Source organism: Thermobia domestica, chromosome 8, assembly GCF_964235325.1.
Source record: "Thermobia domestica chromosome 8, izTheDome1.hap1.1, whole genome shotgun sequence".
NCBI classification, from domain to species: domain Eukaryota; kingdom Metazoa; phylum Arthropoda; class Insecta; order Zygentoma; family Lepismatidae; genus Thermobia; species Thermobia domestica.
Genome location: NC_137461.1, coordinates 284,629,418 through 284,652,105, shown reverse-complemented (window position 1 = coordinate 284,652,105; position 22,688 = coordinate 284,629,418). Strand labels below are relative to the sequence as shown.

The window sequence follows — 22,688 nt, the reverse complement described above, 5'->3', positions numbered from 1 at the left end:
AATGTATCACTTACAAATTTTAGAAAATAAAGAAAAGTAGTCTATGAACTTACCACACCAGGTAAACTGTTTTCTGCTTCAACGTTAGGCCCGTCATACGGATGCTGAGGGGAACTCGTAGAACTGTCTGAACTACTGTCCGGTGAACTTGGCATATTCGAACTAGCCTGAGAAAGCTTTGCAGAGAGAAGCTGAAAAAATAGAAAGTCACCGATTTTTCAATGTCAAATCTTCAAATATTGTGTCAATACTAAGTTCAAAATGTTTACTAGCTACTAACCATCTTTCGTGACTAAGTTTTAGAAGTACTATGAACTTGGGTAAATATGTAGGATAAAAGAAGTGGGAACACTATTCTCACGCCTGAGGGGTGTGTCTCAGCGCAACAAGAGCTCCGTAGCTGATAAGGGAATGAGACGAGAAAGCGTAGCGGGCGGTAAGGGCTGCATGTTATCAGATCAAAAGCAGCAGTGCCGTTAAGTATAAAAGAGAGGAAGCGGCACAGAAATAATTTTCGGAAAGACGAACAATATGCGGGGATCACAACTGAAGTAGCACGTGGGCGTAGTGCACAACTATGTTCCCAGAAACTTTGTGAAGTATGTGTTGATGCAGCGTTACCATACCGTTAGGTGGTGCGATAAGTAAAGTGTATAGTGAAGGCAGGGATGCTGTTCAAAACCGACCCCCAGTGGACAACAAATCAATTCCTTGCCTCCATGCTGCATACAAATCGTCGATGGATTTGAGCGTGACTCAGCAGCGGAGATAGGCGTGTGCTACGAAACAATGCTACATATTATCCACGACATTCTTGGATTCCGAAAAATTGTAGAGCGTTGGATACCGCATCAATTCATCAAGGTGATACACGGTGGTGGTGTAGAAATGATGTCCCTTGTGGCTTACGATATCCATGGGTTACCCTGCGGCATAATGTACCTCACGGACAGACGATCAATGCACCCAGCTACTGCAATTTCTTACAGCATCTTCGTCCTGCACTCTGGAGAAAGCGACTACACATTCAACACGGCCTCTTACCATCCTTCATGATAATGCATGGTGTTACACCGCTAACACTGTGACGGAACTCCTGCATCAGTGTCAGTAGGAGATACTTGAACATCTGCCACATTTACCTGATACGAGCCCGTGCGATTATGATGTGTTCGGCAAAATGAAGGTACCAGTTTGAGGAAGCATTACGAGAGGGAAGGAGCGTGTTCCCTGCACGACACTGACAAAGATATATGCGCTGACTGTGGAAAACCGCTTCCACACGTGTGACAGATGATAACGGTTATGGTATGCGATTAACTGGAAGAATGCACCAGTTCTGTGCATAAAGCCAGATACGAATTATAATGTTACCATTTATGTTGAACCAACCCTCGCAATAAATATATATGAAAGAATGACTAATATAACTTTAGAAGTAAAATATTGAATGAATCAAGTTATACAGCAAGCATAGGGGGCAGTATCACCAAAGTATGTCTACTTACACTAAAGTATTCACACACACAGATGCACATGAACTGAAACAATATTATATATATATATATATATATATATATATATATATATATATATATATATATATATATATATATATATATATAATCTTAAGCCACCGCGGCCCCTGGGAAGAAACTGGAATACCACGAGCACCATGTTGTCCACCACAAACTTACTTGGCCGGAGATCAAACCAGGGTTCCCAAGCACCAGAGGTAAACGCTCTACCACTGAGCCACCGTGACTCTCCATATGAAAATTTAAGTTCGCTTAAAAAATCAATATGAATCCAACCCTACAAGTACAGGAGGAACAAAAACAGCTATCAAAAGACTACAATTACACACTTAACGGAAGAAATCATTTATTTACCATTTTATCCCTAAGAGGAATTTGTGATAGCAGTTTCCTATCGTCCGCAGGTTCCAGAGATTCTCCATTGATAAATAATTCTATTTTGACATTAGCACCACTGGCCTTGATTCTTCTTAAGATTTGACGTCGTAGTGAAGCTAGCGTATCGTTAGTGTGCGTGAACACGTCCACATCATCCAGCTGGCGACCAGTATTTGGGAATCTCACAAGAAGCGCCAAATGCTTTCCGCGACACGCCCTGAAAAATATACAAAATATAATTAACACATGGAAGTAATCAACTAACTAAACTCCTTGCATGATACTGGAGAGTAAAATTCATTCAACTTTACGACTTAAATAATAATAATAACTAAAAATATAGCTATTATTACTAGGTCACCTAAGCCTTCGGCTCACTGTACACTAGGTTAAAAAAAATCGTGCTTAACCTCTTAACATAAACGTCCGACAATGCTCGTTAACTTCTGTTTACCCGTACATATTTTAAAAGTACAATTATATTCGTTTTCCTATGTTACTGTGTTTCTGCCAGATAGTGCTGCTGAAATTGTTGCTTGTGTCTTCCCGGTAGATGTCACTATAATCTCCTCCATTGAGCATCCCAGTTTGTTTTCAACTGGAGTAGTGGTCGTGATAAAGCCAATTCTGGTGCCTTTGTTTTCTTCCGTGATTCTTCATTGTATTTCCCTTGTTCCGTGATAATGGAGAGCGACGAAGAACTTTACATTGAGTTTAACTTATTTTCACAAGTTGCGTAGGTAATTTCCACTGCGAGCACGAGTCTACTCGGGAGTTTATTTTAAGAGCTTTTCAAACGCATGTATCTCATTGTTGTATTGTGAACAACCACCATTATCACCATTTATAATGTTCTTAAGTGATTATTTCAATTGAGTACCAGAAAAAATACATTAACATCGAATTACCTTTCTGTTCAAAATCTATGTTAAGAAGTTAATGAAAAGCTCTGTTTACATTTACTTATTTTCTTTGCCCAACCAACTTGTGATTACACAAATACGAGGGATGACCGAAAAAAAGAAGTTACAAAGCATAAATCTTTTATGTCGTTCACTGCAACTTAACGAAAACTTATTTGTAGATTAATAACATGTCTGTCTTGGTGCAGGTTTGAAGCCTTAGGATTCTCATCATGTATACCCGAGAAGCGGACATTAAAAATGATTACTTGTCTGGAAAATTGGTCAGAAGTAGAAGATCAGTGGTGCGATTTATGTGGGCCAAAAACACTTCACCTGCTGACATACATTCGCAGATTGAAGAGGTGTATGGCGAAGGCTAAATTTCAAAGCAACATGTAGGGAAGAAGTGCCGTGCCTTCAAAGAAAGAAGGTCCAATATTGTTAATAACAACCTTGGACCCAGTACTTCAACCACTGACGTTGCGCTTAAAACAACTAGAGCACCACTTCTACAGCCCTGACCTAGCCCCAGTGACTTTCACTTTTTCCCTATTCTAAGCAAATAACGGCTGGCCACCATTACCTGGCATGTAATTATTCAAAACCACTGTCTTACGGTGGCTACGAGAACTTGACACGGATTTGTCTGCAAATGGTATAAAAAAACAATCTGCCGTTGTGATAAGCGGTTGAACAAAAACCAATTACATCGAGGTCTATTGCTGAGTGATCTCTATCATCAGGTGTGTTGTTCCAGCCGTCTCACACATACGCCAAAATAAGCTTTTGTAACTTTCTTTTTCGATCTTCCCTCGTATTAATGCTCAAATCTAAATATATCGAGCTCCTCGTGGCTAAGTGGTTAGCGTACGCGACTTTGGCGTGGGAGACCCGGGTTCGATTCCCGGCGGGAGCTCATGTGGTTCAGATTCCACGTTAATCAGTAGGTCCACGTCTCATATAGCCTCACTGCTGAAAGGGACGCTAAACTAAAATGAACTGAACTGAATCAAATCTAAATATGGTTACGTTTAGTATGCTTGTATGTTAGTATGTTTTATGTGGGTTGAAGATAATTCTTGTTAAATATTGCACTGTCCTCAAGGTAAATGGTAACAACTGTGGTTTATATGCAGTATTAATGTAGCTTACGTTACTGGAAAGTATGTACTGTATCACTGCATTATATTAAACACATTTGTATATCAACTTTGTATTTGTATATTTGTATGTATGTGGATATATATCAACTTTATTACAGAGAAAATACAAGGTACGGGCTATCACTCTGAACTTTCTCAATTGCTTTGTTAAATTGAACCATCTCATATTGTAATTACTACGGAAACCAATACTTACCAAATATTTACGGAATAGGAATTTTCGGAAAACCTTGTCCGAAAAAAAAAAAAAAAAAAAAAAAAAAAACTCTCCAACAAACTCTCTTTGCTGGGGATTTTTTTCATGATAAAATTACTTACATCATATTGTAGGAATGTTAGTGAAACAATTATGAAATATAAACAAAATTGCCTGAATAGTTTTCTCTGGAAACAGCGTCCAGAAATCCCAAGACAAAACTATCCTGAATTTTTCTCAAAAAATTAATGACTACAGAAAAATCGTTAGGGCACTTTTTCAGAAAACTGCGATTTTTGGTTTTCAGCATTCAATAAGCTATCCTTATTCTTGGGATAGGAAGGGAATTCGAAAAACTTTCACGGGAAATCTTAGAAAACCTAAAATTTGATTAGAATACGGCTTTAGGAGAGCCTTACATGCAGTGGGACGAAAAAGACATCCCAAAATTAACTTTCTACGTAAGGCTATGAAACATGGAAATTAAGCTGAAATCTGGAATCCGATTTTATCACGATTAACATATTTTCTTCTCTCCTACCGTCGAACGAAAGTAGAAAAAAGAAATAATCTTTTGACATGTTACAATATGACCCTTGATATTCAATAAAACAGACGCCCTGTAATATCTTAATGAACTTCGTATTGAAACTCTTTGCGTACTATTGTCAGTGTATGGTTAAAAAGTAGTTAGTTGCCTTATTTTCGAAATAATCGCTTAAGATATTTTAAAGATTAGTACAGTCAGCGACAAAAGTTCTTTCCGTTTGATGAAATTAGTTTCGTAAATAACTTCAGAATGGAAGGACAATTTGAGTACAGTTTTCAGTAAATTAAAAAGAATAGAATTTTCTACACGTTCCAGCTATACTAGCGCTATACAGTTAGCGACTCAAGTTCTTTCCGTTTGATGAAATTAGTTTCCCAAAATAAATTGCACCAAACCGAAAGAACTTTTGTTGCTGACTGTACAACAATACGAAATTTGTTTATTACAGAACCTCTTAAATAGAATTAGATATTTCTGAAGTCGAATATTTTAGTTTCATACCACGAACACTTGTTTTCCCCTCTCATGATTATTATATCTAGTACTAACAAAAATTTCCTGAAAAAACAAAGTAATTCAAATATATTTTTATTTTACAAACTTAACAAATACAGGTAATTTATGAAAGATTACTAGTTTCTGCGACTAAATTATACTGTAATTGCAAATAATTGCACAAGAGTCTTAACCTCATTATTATTTAAGTGGGCACACGCAACAAGTGTCAGATGGCATTCTGAGTAAAGACAAAAAGTTACATGAGCTACCTTAAGCTAAGAATCAAGGCGACAACATTTGACGAAAGGGTGTGGTATCATTCAGACACAGTAAGAAATTATTTGGGGCCAAATTTTCTACAAATACACGTCAAAGTATTGTAAATTATACAATTACACATCAAAATGAAATGTAATCTTTAAGTTTTACGTCCTATGGTTATGCCGGTTAGGCTAAAGGAGACTGTGATGATGAGTGAAATAGTAGAATGAAGAAAGTGGAAGGAAACGGGAGAACCCCGAGAAAACCCACGAGCACGATTTGCCCACCACAAAGTCCACACGGCGCGAGCTGGGATCGAACCAGGGACCCCAAGCACCGGAGGTGAACGCTCTACTACTGAGCCACCGCGCCCCTTAATTACACATCAAAATTAGATCTTTATGGAAACATTACAAATGCCGCGCTTACATGACTTGTAAATTAAATATTGAAAAAGCATACCACTTTTAATGTATTTAATATTTTTGAATGAATATATTTAAGATTTTTATGCTCTCTGTCCAATGACGATATTGAAATTTAAAAGATGCCAAGAGTTGAGGATCGAACTCAGGTTTCCAGCTACTATATCTAGCTGTTGTGAATTAATCACTAAATAATTCTGTCTTTCCCAGATTAGTCACACATTCTCTCTTACGGTAAACGTTCAGCAAACTTAATAGTACTTCACTGATAGTTATTCGGAGAACTGGGCTGGATTCCGAACTAATTTAACACATTTTTACCCTTAAATTTCATCTATCTTTATCTACAAAAAATTAGGTCAAGAGTCAGGAAGGTGATAAAAAAAAAGTATCATCCCATGTACTAGCAATATTATATATATAAATAGAACTTAACTGAATTTATATTCTTTTTCTTTTTCTTTTTCTATTGGTAAGTACTTCTGGTTGATAAACATGTACGAGCCTGTCCTAGTAAGTCCTTAGTCCCTCTTGCTTCTCGTACAATAAGATTAATTTTAACAACAGAATCTTAAAAAGCGTTCTTTTTCAGGTGCACAATCACAAATTTTCATTAAGATTAACACCCTTTTCGTTCCTCTTCATGCCAGGAACACGTCAAATCACTAGATGATGTAAAATTTTCCAATGCTAAACTGACGGTAATGATGAAGTATCACTTCATACGAAGAAAACCTCACAGGAAACTCATGGGACTATGGTGCAAACATTAGGGGACAAGGTCCCTTCCTATCTATTACATAATTTTAGAAATGATCCAAAAAAAATGGATCAAGAGATTGCAATCTTGGCCAATAATTAATTTTGGGATCAGGGGCCACAAAAATTTTGAACGGCCCCTAAATCGAGTTTTCGTATTTTCTACGGAATAACCACATCATACTGAGTTAAGTGATATCTTGGGTTTGGCTACACTGTACGTAATTCTCCAGATACAAGGCGTACAAGAATTTTTTTTTTTGATTGAACTATATTGGATCTTTTAATCCAAAAATTAAAAGGACCCTTTGTGATTGCATTACGGGAAAACAGCTGAACCGCTTAAAATGAATTTTCGGATAGTTATCATCTACCTTGAAGTGGGCTCTTGTCATGCCACTTTAATTAAAATGCGTATCATAAGGGAGGGAGCAGGTGGTCAAAATTTGAGAAAAATTGATCCTGTCAAGTTAGGAAGATGAAAACTGGTATATAAGCTCTTCATTTAAAGTAAGCAAACGCGTATCCCAGAGTTTATCATTTCCGTTTAAACGGAGGCATTTTCTGATTTCTTTCTTCACACTGATAGCAATGCTGCATGTTGTTTGTGATCGCATCAAAGGGAAATGGTTGAATAGTTTGAAATGAATTTTGGAACATAATACTTACTTGAGCTAAGTTTTCATCATTACTTTCATTAGAGGGCGTATCCTACTAAGGAGAGCAAAGGGGTTCACAACTTGTGTAAAAAAAATAATGGGGAAGGCGTTGTACCTTTGAACACCTGTGCTTTTCTCGAATTCAGAGCTATCTATGTGCAGTGATTAAAAAGTGAAAGATTAAATGAAAGAAAGCACTACAAACGCGTTTGGCTGTTGTTTACTGAGTGTTGTGTCGAGTAATGTTCCTTTTAATTTTTTCACCCCCAAAACGAAGATTTTTTGTAGTTACCATTTGAGGTTTGTGCTCTTCGGTTTTTGCAACTTGTGATATTTATTTGTCCAAACTTGGGGTAGAATCATTGGGGAATACAGTAATATTTTTAGTTTTAACTTCTGTTCAATATTTAAGCTAGTGGAGAACTTTTTTTCGTAATGGTGACTCTCTTGTACCGATGAACATTAATGCATCATGTACCTTTGAACGATAAATAATACTGTTTAAAGCTACACAATGTAAGTAGTTAAAACAATTGATATATTTTATATAGGTTAGATTAGGATATAAAGTTATTAATTATAATTTTAAGTAGTTTCTATATATTCGCTTATTATATAACATAATGTTAAGAGTTGTATATGCTCAACTTTATTGTTCACAAGTTTTTGTTAGAACTTCTCTTCAATTTTTAATTTAATTGATAAAATTTTAATTCTGGGGAGTTTTTTATAGCTAAACCTTTTATTGCAATTTATAACTGTTAATATTTGTGGCTTCTTTTTATATTATTGCTGCAGAAACATTGTAATTATCACTGTTCAAAGGTACGACCATAATGTACGTATGAACAAAACGGATTTGTTCTTATTTTATCTTATAAAAGCTATTGTAATTACGTAACAAGTTTAAAAACCATCCTATCTGATAACAAAGAGATGACACTTCAAATGTACGACAAAAATTGGAGAAAAAGTGCTGAATATTAGCACCAAAATTTCGAAGACTCAAAGTGTTCACAGGTACAACGCCTTCCCCTAATATTTAACGAGCCCATCAAGGTACGAAAATAAATGTAACTCAGTACATTGCGCTATCGCGCACATGGCTCTGTTTACAAATAAACAACACAAGCTTGTATTCATAAATAACAACGTGAATTGAAATCTTTAAGTTTTACGTCACACGGTTATGCCGGTTAGGCTAAAGGAGACGGTGATTATGAGAAATGAAGGAAATGGTGGAATGAAGAAAGTGGGAGGAAACGGAAGAACCCCGAGAAAATCCACGAGCACGATGTTTGTCCACTACAAAGTCCACACGGCGCGAGCTGGGATCGAACCAGGGACCCCAAACACCGGAGGTGAACGCTCTACCACTGAGCCACCGCGCCTACAAATAACACAACGTGTGTCCTATTACATCTGGTATCAGTCTTTGACAGGTCAAACTCCACTCTCTCAGCTTGCCTGGAGCTTTGAGGTAACTAACCCAAGCCTTTTAGCTTGCCTGGAGCTTTGGGAGGCATCTAACCCAAGCCTTTTAGCTTGCCTGGAGCTTTGAGAGATACCTAACCCAAGCCTTCTAGTTTGCTTGGAGCTTTGAGAGGCATCTAACCCAAGCCTTTTAGCTTGCCCGGAGCTTTGAGAGATACCTAACCCAAGCCTTTTAGCTTGCCTGGAGCTTTGAGAGATACCTAACCCAAGCCTTCTAGTTTGCTTGGAGCTTTGAGAGATACCTAACCCAAGCCTTCTAGCTTGCTTGGAGCTTTGAGAATACCTAACCCAAGCCTTCTAGCTTGCTTGGACCTTTGGGAGGCACCTAACCCAATCCTTTTAGCTTGCCTGGACTCTTAAGGCCTCCTCTCCACCCCACACTGGTTACCTGGAGCAATGTGAGATTCCTAACCTCAGCCACCCAGCTTGCGTGGACCTTCGTGGTTTTCTAATCTCTCTCTGTTTGGGTTAGAAGTATCTGCCCTCCTTCCAAGAGTAACTTTAGCAATCAGTCCATCAATGGATCGATCGTTCAACATATATTTATATAGGCTATAATATATATATATCCCCAAAGTGGCACCCACCTGGACGCTTCACAGCTTTTCCTTGTTCTTCACTTATCTCCTACTTCCCTTCCCATGTGAGGGAAGCATTATAGCGAAAGCACTTATAGTGTGTGACTAAATTTTCACTATTTTCTACTACACAATGCGACAACAAGAAAACGAGAATAAATAAATTAAGAACAAATGCAATAAAGTTATCTCGGTTTATTCAAAGTAAGTACCTCCTCCGTCCACACACAGCTCAGAACGATAAATACGTCACGGAATCATTTCTGGAAGTCGTGCACTCTGTGTCAAGGTCTTCGTCATTGGTTTCTGGATGGTGAAAACATTGCTCCCTTCCCTCCGCCACAAAAAAGAAATAATTCAGTGGTACTTTTAATTTAGGCGAAAGCAATCACAGTGACAGATCACGAGGCAAATATGAGGTGTGTAGTGACACAAAAAAAAACACTTTTTGAGCCAAAATCTTGCTAATCATCAATGCGTTATGTGATGGGACAATGATTGAACTCTCCAGTTTCTCTTCTTCAGTTACCAAATGAGGCACGAAATGTGCACAAGAGCTTTAGTTTTCTAAAATACTTTGTCATTATTTGGTGATCTGTTTCCTTATTCACCTCTACGAGGTCTAATATTATTCTAAGGCTTGGATTTCACTAATTTAAAATGACATCCCCAATTTCAGCTGTTTTGACAGATCTTTGGACCTGGGCTCAAAACTCCCTACCAGCCCCCAAAGCAGAGCAACAGGTGACGATGCGACAATGTCGCAGAAAGAAGATACAGGCTGCAGAAAGACTGATTAAACTCTACACGAAAATTACTCCCTCAGAAAGACTGTCTACTATGTAAATAAAAATTACGGTTTCAGATAGATTTTCTCCTCCGTAAATAAAAGACGATTCAGAATAATTGAACGTTTGATATGATAATATACCGATAAACTTGAGAGGCACAAAAGCAAAGAGTAAGCGATACGTAAGTGCATGCAGCCGAGTCGAGACCCTAGTAGACTGTACGTCCGGTGGCGGGATGATTGCTGAGCCATTGCGCATTGCTTGGTAGCGCTGCCGTTGTGGTTATAATGTTATTGTGATACTTAGAAAATGGCTACCTCAGGACGATTTGTGAAAGCTGGGGATCTTATGACTAATTGCCCTGCAGCCAGTGATTTTTCGTTCAAAGAGATTGCCACAATTGATATGCTGGCTTATATCCAGATAAATGGACCACGTGCTCGTTACATAGGTAACAGAAAACTTTTGAAAATGGCTTATGTCAGAAATATGGTAATCAATACCACAATAATTTCAAGCCTATTTCTGAATACAAATTAACGTCTAAAGAGGTGACATTCAAAGTAGTAAGAATGATTCAAGGAGAGACAAATGATTCATTGCTGTGTTTTAAGATTAAAAAAAAAATAATAATAATCAAGTAAGTACCTGTAATTCTTTTGGAGTAAATATGTATGGGGATTTCTTGATTGGTTACCTATTCAATTATTATACAACTCAATAACCTCCCTGTGTATTTCTCCATAAATAAAAAGCCTATAAGTAAAAAAGTTTAGAAAAATAGAGTTTGTAAAAACTTTTTTGCGCTTGAAAATTGTTATAATTTTACTACGCTATTACTAAAATGCTTGCAGAAAGTTTTTGGATTTTTCGTAAGTCGTGGTAGAAGGTTGAAAAACGTTCTGCTTTGAGGCTGCCAGCACTCAACCTCTTAATGCCATTTATAAACACAGCAGCAAGAAAGGCCACTGACCCCTAAACTTTTATCAATGTCTCAAATGAGTTTTCTCCAAGTGCGGACAGAACTTGATACTCTTTGTTTAATTCTTGCAATGGTGAGTAGGCATTACAACACCAGTCCATAATTAGCCGCGTCACGTGCCACACTTGAGACTGACCGAGCTGGAAATCTCTGATCGTGTTCCCAAGGTCACAAGCAAGGTTCACTACTATGGAAATATCCTGGGCTAAAACTAATTTCGCACCATTAAATCAGTCTCTTTTCCTAATTGCCACACTGTGTATGTTCTAATAATTCTCTTACCAGAAAATAGTGAGTACATCATCATACATTATTAGTATTAATAGTAATAATTAAAGTGTACAATGAGCTCTCATTTAATCGCCTCAGCGTATAACGAGAATTAAAAAAAAAAAAAAAAGTTGTGGAACTGCAGATGGATGTGTTAAAGTCACGTAGGAAGTCACGATATTGTTACGATGTAGGAAGCAGACTGACTTAGTGAATAGAGAGAAAAGTAATGGGACAGATATATCGGTACATGCGCAGAGCAAAACAATAACAGACGGGAAAAAATATAAACTTCCAAACGTGCACGGCATTTTTCGTAAGAGGCAAATATTTCCAGAAGATTGCTGTTCGCATGTATTCTTACCTGTGCAAGGGCAAAATTTTCCTTTCCCCTGTGAAGTCACCATCACATTCACTAATATACTCTTGCAACACTTTTAATACACGACACATCTTTATTGCTTCCTGTTTTAATTTATTCACTGAATCTTTGTCATTAGTCAATACTGACACTGTATCGTAATGTGCACGTAACCTGTCCATACACTCCGAAACGTAAGTCTCGTGAAACTGAACTAAACTGGCTTGTAATCTTGGACCCAAGTTCGTATTAACTTCTTTTAACAGTTCAATGGCACGGTTCGCTATTTCATCACCACTGCATGTCACAACCTGAAATAAAATACAAAGAAACCAAAGTTATTACAAGAAATAAAATACAGAAAGTGTCTCTGATGACGCATAGCAAGACTGGAAAAACAACCGTAACGAAATCTATTCATATAATACACGATGTAAAAAAGGATTCTTGATCACACAGACATAGAAAATAGGACGTCATCTATACTAATATAATGAAACTACACAGTGATTACAGTTAAATCTTGATCAGTTAAATGAAATGGTTAATGAAGCAACATATCACACATCAATTCTCACGAGCTGATCATCGGCGTAGGGAGGAGGAATGAGTATGGAAGTCGAATAACTATTATAAGAAGTGTAAAAACGCAATCGAGAAATAATATAAATGACAACTGCTGCACCGAGCAATTCTCTTCCATTCAACAAGAACAAATTACTTAAAAACTTTCACCACGTTATTTGCTTTCTATCATGAAGAAAAGTTATTTTTTTGACAAAAATATTATGGAAGGACAGAATGAATGAATAATTATTTTGTTTCCTCTTGAGTTTTTCCTGTTCTTGCCAAGTGCGTCTCTCAGTGTAAATATAAAAAATAACTTATTTTGCTCTGAATACAAAGGGATTACTTAGGTACGGTAATTCACGTTAATACGAAGTCACTACGATAATTTTGAGAGAGCGTCAACAGGAAAATTGCAGGGAGAAAATGTTATTGGTGTAAGAGAAGTCCCATTCTTAGTAAACAAATACGCCCACAAACTATCACACCACATGATGTGTGCAGCGATGTTGCCACTGGAATCAGTTATGCTTATGTCACGGAGCTGAAGAGATTTTCGCGCAATGACTGTACGGCTACAAAAGTTGTTTACATGAATCACTGTCACTGGAACGATTGTCCTCTTGACTCTGGGGATACTACACCTTCGTATACAATAGTGTTCTGCCGCTATGTGGACTTTAAGCACAGCCGATCCTCGCTAGATGATTTGAAGGGGGTGATGGAAGAATCATGCGGAACAAAAATCATTGGTCAAAATACGTATAAACACTGAAATTTTCAAAAATGAATCTATATACTTAATCATATTCTTCACATAAGAAATATCAAAGTGAAAAATAGGAACTGATTTTTTTAAAATTTTATTTTCCCGCCTGGAAAAGTAACACTGGAAATACTTCTGAACATTACTTATTGCTTTTTACAAGTAAATAAGAACACTAAATAAAATTCATTAAATAAAAAGGCTAGCTCATTCACTTGAACACACTGATCTCCACTAGACTACGCACAATATTACTTTAGCTTCATAGTCTTACGCTTACTTAGATGTACAAAACTATGGCATTTCAATAAAAATCAGAAACAAATTATTATTATTATTGATAACTATTACAAAGTAGGGACCTTATATTCCTGGCCTTCCTTCACGCAGAGTGACACACTTCCTACGAAATGAGAAACAGTAATTCACTTACCCTCCAAATATAGCTTGTTCCTATTAAATCGACATCATCCATAAGAAATGTCCTCCTTTTGGCTTTCAACTTGCCTTCTTTGGAATTCACAGCCTTAAAAAATCTTTCAAAGCACCTGTGAAGCAAGAAAGTAGTAAGTAAAACAGAATACATTACTCAAAACTTAGTTTAAAACTTATGCAACCTTTTCGTATTTCGTATTTATAATTCTTTTCCTATGAAATTTACCACAAATATACATTTCCGATTGTACACATAGTAACAATATTAAAAGCACCTTGCAAAATCATTATCAAATTTTATTCCCACAAGACAGTTATTGATATGTGATAATCATTTTGGACATAACTGTACATTAGCTGTAAGTTTTAAGGAAAACTAGATGTAAAGTAAATATCCTATAAATAGGTTTAGCTCCCGGTAGTTTTCTAGCTGTATTTGCAAGACGTTTAATTGTACTAGTAACTAGTATAACTAGTATTTATACTTACCTATAGTTTTAAATTGCAATTGGTTCATAGAACAGTTAGCCATGTTTATTTCATTTTTCTCACATTTATACTTTCTTAGATTTATTTATTTTGCTATATTTATTATGCATCTTTATAATAACTTTTAGCATAGAACATTTCATTCGTTGCAATATTTTAATGTTATTATATTTAGTTTCATTTTATTCGTCATAATTAATTATTAGAAACACCAACTGTAAACCAAAAAGTCAAATACTTGAGTATTAGCAAGTCAATCTATCCCAAGCAAAATAAGTGAGTATATATCCTTATGACGTAATCCCAACCAGACAAGTAACCTCTGAAATAATGTTGCAATCTATTGTGTAAACCATTCTGTGGCAAATCCTACCATGATGAAATCCTTCTACCATTATTAGAACTGATAACCTTTGAATAGCTAATGCACAAATAACATGGTATAAGTTAACAGGGAATTTTTGACAAGGCTACAATTAATTTAGACCATTGCTACGTATATCGGAAGAAACATTAATTTTGAGAACCCAGAGACGGTTCAAAGAATTCACTTCATAATGCTTGAACATGTAACTTTAAGGCAACACATACAAAAAGGCTTAACGATGTCAAATTGTTTATAACCTATTACTACGAATAATTGCTTTTCCTCTCTAATCATGATTAATTCGATATTTTATCGTCAATGCACTAATCAAAGTTCAAATATTTTATTTTAGGACTAACATTTCTTAAAAGATAGAATTTTAAAATTTTCAATGACATTTTTTCATTCCATGGTCGAAATCTATATATTTAATTTATATATTTTTCTTCTTCTTCACACAATATTAGCTTTTCTGGCGCAGAATTTTAAGTCTTTATTTGCCACCAAATTAACAAATCATTTTATAATTATGAATGGAACTAAAATATAATTATAAAGATGTTATAACAAATCAATGACTATTTGCAAATTGAGAAAACAAAGAAATTATGAATTTGTAATGCCATCACGTAAGATGATGGGGCATTACATAGGTTTAAGACTACTTTCTATTACTATTTCTTAAGCACATACACAAACTAACAACAGGACCAAGTCTATTTGTACTTTTCACATTGTATTTTCTATACCATAAACATTAAAAACCTACTGAACTTGTAAGCCTCAGACGTACCAAACTGAGCACTTAATCTAACATAGTACTTAATTCTACTATCAACACAAATAGTGTTCTTACAAAACATCTCGCGCGTTCATATTTCGTATATTACTCTCAAAAAGCCGCAACTCCCACCGACTAACAAGAACCTAATTTTCATATGTATGTACTTTTACTCGAAACAGAAATATTATTTCTATTTACGATTCTTTCGTATCTATATCAAAGGTTCAGAATTACTAAGTTACTTTTAGGGCTTTTCCATATTTAGTGTGTTAAAAACATTTCATTTCAATGAATTTCGAATTCGCAGTATAACGAGTGACAATTGTCTTTTTGCCTGTTCTTTAAAAAAAAAAAAAAAAAAAAAAAAAAAAAAAAAAAAAAAAAAAAAAAAAACCAAACAACTGAGCGTATCCAGTTTTAGGAGGGGCGTCCAATAAGTTATCTATCTAGACAGGAAGAAATGCAGATAGGCTCGCCTGGTCATCACTGTTTGTCGATGTAATCCCCGTAGAGGTCTATGCACCGTCGCCACTTCGTGGACAGCGAAGAAATCTCAGGGAAAAAATAGTCTTTGTAATGGCCTGCAAACCACTGGGAAACAGCTTGTTAGACCTCGTTGTCCCCGCAAGTCTGTTCTTCAATTCTTCTCAGGATCGAAATGGTGGATCAAGGTTTCGTTCCGTCACCAGTGGAGCCAGGAATTTGTCATGCTCGAACTTTTGCAAATTCATTTTTGGACGCCCCTTGTATGATTTAGATATGGTTGACATTTTTCATACACATACGCCACATTGAAATTAACCAATAAACGTTACAATTTCATGTCTTCCCCGCCTTATTATTTCGACTATTCACGTCGCATAAAATAAAACCATAGAACACACTGTTGATGTAAAAATTTGGTAAGGTCAAATATTACATTTTTTTTTTCTCCAATTCCTGTACATCATAAAGAAGTTTAATATTGTAAGGATCCCCACCTCAGGACAAGAGCACATGTCAACACAACACGTGCTATTGATTATAAACAGAAGAGCAGAAGAAAAGCCGACACAAAAGGCACCGAGTATCGCCGAAAGAAGACGGACCTCACGGAAAGACCCAGCATCAGTCGTCAAACTACACCGCCCTGAGGTCGCACTGGACTAGGGTCCTTTCTACAACCAAGCCTCGCGAAGCTGCCTTGAGCTGAGGGCGCTATCCTTCAAGACTCACCACAAACCGGCAGATGCCTTGGAGACTGCCTTGAGAGAAGGGGCACCGTGCAAACACCTATTTCCTCTCATCTAGATATAACAAGACACTATTTTACTCTTTGTAATCAAAGACGTTTTGTATTTAACAAATTTTATAATAAATTGGTGAAGGGGATAAATCTCGGTCCATTATTGACTCTACCAAAGTCATTACAATATTTATTAGAAGGGAGAAAAACTACAATCTCCTTTTCTTTTCATGTAATAATTAAGCCTTTTTTCCCTATAAATTTATGTTGAAATAATGTAGATTCTGCAATGGATGTTACAAATGTGCGAGTACTTGAGAACTGACTTATTTCATTATAACAAAATTTCACTGTAACAAATTAATTTTCGAGGCTCTCAAATTAAACTGATATTTTACCGTATATACCGTAGTTCTCTAATTACACAAAGTCTTGATGTTGCCGAGTGTATGTGAATAATTTCATGTTGCCGAGTGTATATGAATGATTTCAAGTTATACGTTATTCTTCGGTAACCCAGATGTATCGGAATTCGAATCTTGTGATCAATCATTTTTGCCGAATCGTTCAGTCTCATCTCAGACATATCCAGATCTCTTTCAACATACAGTAGCTGACAGAATTCATTTCGGTAAGTTCTTCCTATTTTTCCACTGTTTACGTTCCCAGTGTAGAAGGCTCTTGACTGGACTTCTAAACTTCGTTAATGAACAGGTTTAGTTGATATATATAACTGTTATAGGCCAAATGAGCTGTTCAGACACTTGATATTTCTAAATAACGAGAGCCGTCCAGAAAGTAAAGAACGAGTGCGCATCACCCACGGCGCCGATCCCGCACCACTGCGATCACGTGCGCGGCAGTTAGCTCCTTCTTTTAACTCAGTGTGAGCCAAACCTCAATGCTGTGCGGTCAAGCTACTTGTTTTCGATTCAAAATGGCGGCGCCAATCGAAAATCCCGCCAAATGTGAAGTACGAAGTGTCATTCGTTTTCTGAATGCGCAAAAAGTTAAGCCTATTGACATTTATAGGCAAATAAAAAATGTTTATATGGTGATAGTGCAATAAACAAGTCATCGTCATCAGTGAGGAAATGGTGCATTATGTTTAATCAAGGAAGGACAAGCGTACATGATGAAGATCGGAGTGGGAGGCCATCACTTGTTACGGAAGAACTGAAAGAAGGAAGGAAGATATTCAGGAAAACCGACGTTTTACTTTAAGCACGTTACACGAACTTTTAGGTGAAAAACAGTTCGCAAACGACGAGGAACTCAAGGAAGCAGTGACAGCCTGGCTCAAATCGTTGACGGCAGATGAGTATAACATCGCCATTAAAAAACTGGTTCCACGTTATAACAAGTGTCTTGACAACTATGGCGATTATACATGAAAGTAAAGTTCTCTGGCTCTGTAAATAAGATTTTGTGCTGATGTCTTATGTTTTTAATTAACCATATCGGAACGTTTTTTGCTTTCTGGATGACCCTCGTATATCTGAAATTATCTTTGTTTTACGTCCCACGATTATGCCGGTTAGGCTAAAAGAGATTGTGATGAGAAATTAATGAAACAGTGGAATGAAGAAAATGAGAGAAAACGGGAGGACCCCGAGAAAACCCACAAGCACGGCCTCGTATATCTGAAACTGGGGTACTTAACCACTAGCAGCTGTACGATAACCATACTATTTTTAGACAATTTAACTTTTAACTAAGTGTACCCGTTAATTGAATCCTACAAACTGTTAACATACACAACCTATTTACATAGAGGACAGCACTACAAAACCCCATCATATACTAAAGAGGGTAACTTGTTTACAAGCACTTCTCCCGCAACTATTTAACATATGACAAACACTAGAATATTGTACGTAAGTTAAAAGAACTTATTCGATTATTTTACAACCTCTAACAAAATATCAATACTTACTTCATTCCACTTTCTGTGAGCAATTTGGGATCTAACTGAAGAATGTTATTCTCGAAGAAATCTTTATTGATAGCTGGATCCAAATCCGGTTCTTCGCCCATTAACTTTGAAAACCATTTAAAACACGCTTCTCTATCGGAGACAAACACAGCTTCTTCAGCAAGACACTGCCATATTTGCTTCGCTTGGTCAGCACATAGCCACAGCTGACCCTCCTGTAAGAAGAAACTTTGTTGAACTCAAGAGTAACTTATAAAGGACCAACTTAATAAATTCGTCACTATCAAACCATTAGTTTGACCAATGGACCATTTGTCGTTGGTTCTTTTTAAATTGGCCGTCATAATCATTATTATTTTTTACTGTAATGATAGTTAAGCGTCTATCGTAATTAGGAAAAGTACTAATGATCAGAAAGGGATTCCAGATTTCCACAGTCACAATTCAATTATTTTTGAGTAGAAGTCGTAGTAGAAGTATATTCGTGAGCATTATTCTAATGCGTGCATGTGTATGAACATGCGTATTTAACTATGAATTTTCAGTCACAGTCGAAGTACCTAACCTAACGCTTACATATTAAGGTGTCGAATGTTTGTATTTATAAAACAGGTTTTTCTTAAGTATGTATTTCTTAGCTGAACAACAGATTTCTTAATTTTTATTGCCAGGACTGGAGTTAACACAGGGTGTCTACTCAAATTCCAAAATGAAATTTCGTGACCTTTTCTTTCCCAAACCATAAAATTTACTAACATTTTGAAGAGCGAATTTGGGTGCGAATTGGGCCAGATTTTCATGCATGCAATAGAAACGTGCTTTGCTTGCGGTTAATAGGGTCTAAAGCCGAAAATAGACATTCTTGGTGGTGAATTTTGACGTTTTATAGATCAAAATTTTCCAGTTTATACCATATTTCTCCAGATAAAAAAAATCGTGACCTAAAAGCTAAATTTCGTGACTTTTTCTTGACTTTCATGACAGTTTTCTGATTTCATGACTTTTGTGACCGATAGACACCGTGTAACACCATCTGGAGAAGATACGAGACTGACAGATCTGATTCATACGTGTTTCTGGTTATCAAATGGGTCTCCGAACCAGAAGCAAAAAAGTAACCACATGGCAAAAGGTTCTCATAGTATAAACTTTTGCGCTGATCATAAAATCGGTGAAAAACATACTTTATTATTAAATTTATCCTGTAAAATATTTTTAAGCGGAAGATCTACTATCAGATTTCTGAAATCACAATTAGAAAATCAAGGTGATTTATCTTCAAACGAGCATACGTGGCCCTTCTAATAACATAAAATATTCCGAATGCTCAAAAGTAAAACCAAATCACTTGGTATAACGCCCCATTTGTGAGTCTAAAGCTTGCTCCACAGCGCCATCTGTTAGCGACCGGCTGAACTACGTCTAGCGTAGCGGCGAGCACATGATCACCCTGCCCCTAACAGACGCATCAGGTGTTTTCTAAACTTAGTGGCCGTCACGTCTTGTTTTCAAGTGGCTCCCCAGTGTGCCTCACGACGCTAGATGGACGCCAAAACTTGGGAAGCAGCGGTCGGGAATCGAGCCCGGGACCACGCACACATGAGGCCAACGCTCTAACCACTAGGCTACGGTGTTCCCGGAATGAATACTGAACGTTTCGAGTAAGAAATTTCCGCTTCAATTAAGAGTTCATAAGGATTATGATTACATTTCTCTGCGCTAAATACAGATACATAAAAGACTTTGTGAAAACGATGTGGTAGATAGCTGATAACTGTCAATGGAAATAATTGCAATACGTAGTATTAAGAAATACAACAAAGCTTCCAATTAATTTGACTAATAGTATGGTCCCTATTAAAAGTACGAAATTACATGGCATTATAATTGAAGTTCTTCCATCATTTCGAAGTTGTTGACAAGTAATTGTGGTTGGTGTTTTGGAATTTTACATCCTTTGTCAACACAGAGGCGATGCAAGATGTGAATCTGATGTTTAACGTAGGTTTTGAATCACGTGAACTCCCACAGGAGATTGAGTCCGGGTTTCTGGCAGCGAAGGCGGTTATGCTGACCACAATGGAGCCCTATAAGTAATTTACTTCAAAAGTCTGAATGTTGTTAGTGTACTGATTGATCAATACATGAAAACATCGCCTTTAAACTGACACAGGGTGTCTACTAAAATTCCAAAATGAAACTTCGTGACCTTTTCTTTATCAAACCATAAAATTCCGTAACATTCTCAAGAGCGAATTTGGGTGCGAATCAGGCCGAATTTTCATGCGTGCAATAGAAGTGTGCCTTGCTTGAGATTTGGTATCGTCTAAAGCCGACCATAAACATTTTTTGGTGGTGACTTTTGACGTTTCATAGAACAAAATTTTCCAGTTTGTACTCCTTTGTACAGATAAAAAAAATCGTGACCCAAAAGCTAAATTTCTTGACTTTCATGACCGTTTTCTGATTTCGTGACTTTTTCGTAACTTTCGTGACCGATAGACACATTGTGAAATGGTAGGATGAGGTTTTTCGAATACGACTGTACATCTCGTTAGCTTTACATGGTTCTATACTATTTATTCCTATGATCCATAATCAAAATTACGTAACATACAGCAAATATATGACTTTCTCTACCTCTTGGGCGCGGAGTTCCTTGTTCGATACCTAGTCATGTCTGTAGTGGACAATATCGTGTCCATGAGTTTTCTCGAGGTACTCGTTTTCTTCCACTTCCTGATTCCACCAATTTTCCCACCATCATTCACTTGCTTTAATCATCGTCTCCCTTAACTTAAACAGCATAATCGTGGCACGTTAAACTAAAGATCATTTCATTTTTACATGTCTTTCTTCTGCTAAAGACAGAAGATTTACATAAATATTCAATATATTGAAGTATCTGCAGATTATAACTGACAGTTTATATATTGCTAATAAACTTCAGCAACATCGTGTTCGTTGCAACCTCACTCATTGGACACGCTTTTCTGCTAGCAGCTCCAGTGAAGACATATTTACGGTCTCTGCCAAATGGAAGCATAATATCTATTGCTAGGCACATTGGACAACCATTACTAGCAAAACAACTTACACTGCTAGCAAATCGATCCCTAATAACTTTTAATAACGCTAAAATATTCCAAGATTTTTTTACACTGCTTCAACTTTAAGTCGAGATTTTGAAGAAATCCTACGGTGTTCTAACTACATGAGAAAGTAAAACATTCAAAATTACCTTACCTTATCTTCCCTTACCTTTAACAGGAACCTAAGGAAATTTAATCTTTCCTGCACCTGCTGAATATGATTATACCTTCGGTCAGGGAAAAAGGTATTGGGATCTAGATCAGGGTTTTCTGCAAAGAGAATAAAGCAATATTAATAACTTTAAGAAACCACTAAAAAGATTCCGAAAGATGGACGTAAACATATATTATTCACTATTATTCAAAAGTACATGCCTAAAGGCCATAATAGCGTGAGGGGGAGGGGGCTATAAAATGACTTTGCACGGATTTGGTTATTTTCCTTCCTTGAGTGATCTACTCCTTAAAATGAGTGACATTTCCAAGGAGTCCGTTATACAAATTTAGGTTATTCAAATTTTATGTGATAGTTATATGCAATATATGGTAACTATATTAGCTACAAATATACATACTGTACTCCGTGTTCAAATTACCAGGTAAATGAGGGGAGGGGGAATACTCCTATGTACACGAACAAATGTACAGCTGGAAACAAGAGTTTACGTGGCATGTACTGCAAAATATCCTGTATATATGTTTATGTTCTTTTTAAGTATATGTTATGCCCTGTAAAAATAAGAATTTCAAGTTCAGGTTCAGTTTTCAACTACCAACCACCTGTGAGTTGCTAAGTCGTTGATTTATGACATATTCCCAAACTTCACTCAAAAACTATTTTCGTATTTCCTCTCACCCTTAACTCCACTTAAAATATTTTTGTATTACCTCACCCTCCAAATCCCACTCGAAACTTATTTTTGTATTACTGCTGACCCTCCAAATCCCACTTGAAACTTATTTTTGTATTTTCCCCTCACCCTCCAAATCAAATCAAAACTATTTTTGTATTTCCCCTCATTCTCCAAATCCACTCAAAAACTATTTTTGTATTTCTCCTCATCCTACAAATCCACTCAAAAACTACTTTAGTGTTTCTCTCCCTTCAGTCTCCAACCACTACTCAAAAACTATTTTGTGAGACCCAGGTTAGATTCCCGGCGGGAGCTCATGTGGTTCGAATTCCACGTTAATCAGTAGGTCCCGTCTCATATAGCCC

At 36.6% G+C, this 22,688-nt stretch overlaps 1 protein-coding gene across 9 annotated transcripts in view; it reads right to left on the bottom strand.

The window, feature by feature from the left end:
* Nucleotides 1-22,688, bottom strand: part of faf (ubiquitin carboxyl-terminal hydrolase-like faf) — a 172,824-nt gene that overhangs the window by 94,840 nt on the left and 55,296 nt on the right. For 6 of the 9 annotated variants that reach the window (XM_081769869.1, XM_081769872.1, XM_081769871.1 and 3 more), the window contains exons 14-19: nucleotides 21,624-21,739; nucleotides 18,378-18,592; nucleotides 13,575-13,689; nucleotides 11,812-12,119; nucleotides 1,893-2,133; nucleotides 54-191 (exon numbers count right to left, since the gene is read on the bottom strand). In XM_081769869.1, coding sequence (XP_081625995.1) covers nucleotides 54-191; nucleotides 1,893-2,133; nucleotides 11,812-12,119; nucleotides 13,575-13,689; nucleotides 18,378-18,592; nucleotides 21,624-21,739 — 1,133 coding nt within the window. The remainder of the gene's footprint in view (nucleotides 1-53; nucleotides 192-1,892; nucleotides 2,134-11,811; nucleotides 12,120-13,574; nucleotides 13,690-18,377; nucleotides 18,593-21,623; nucleotides 21,740-22,688) is intronic. The other 3 variants (XM_081769875.1, XM_081769878.1, XM_081769877.1) reach the window with 1 other exon arrangement.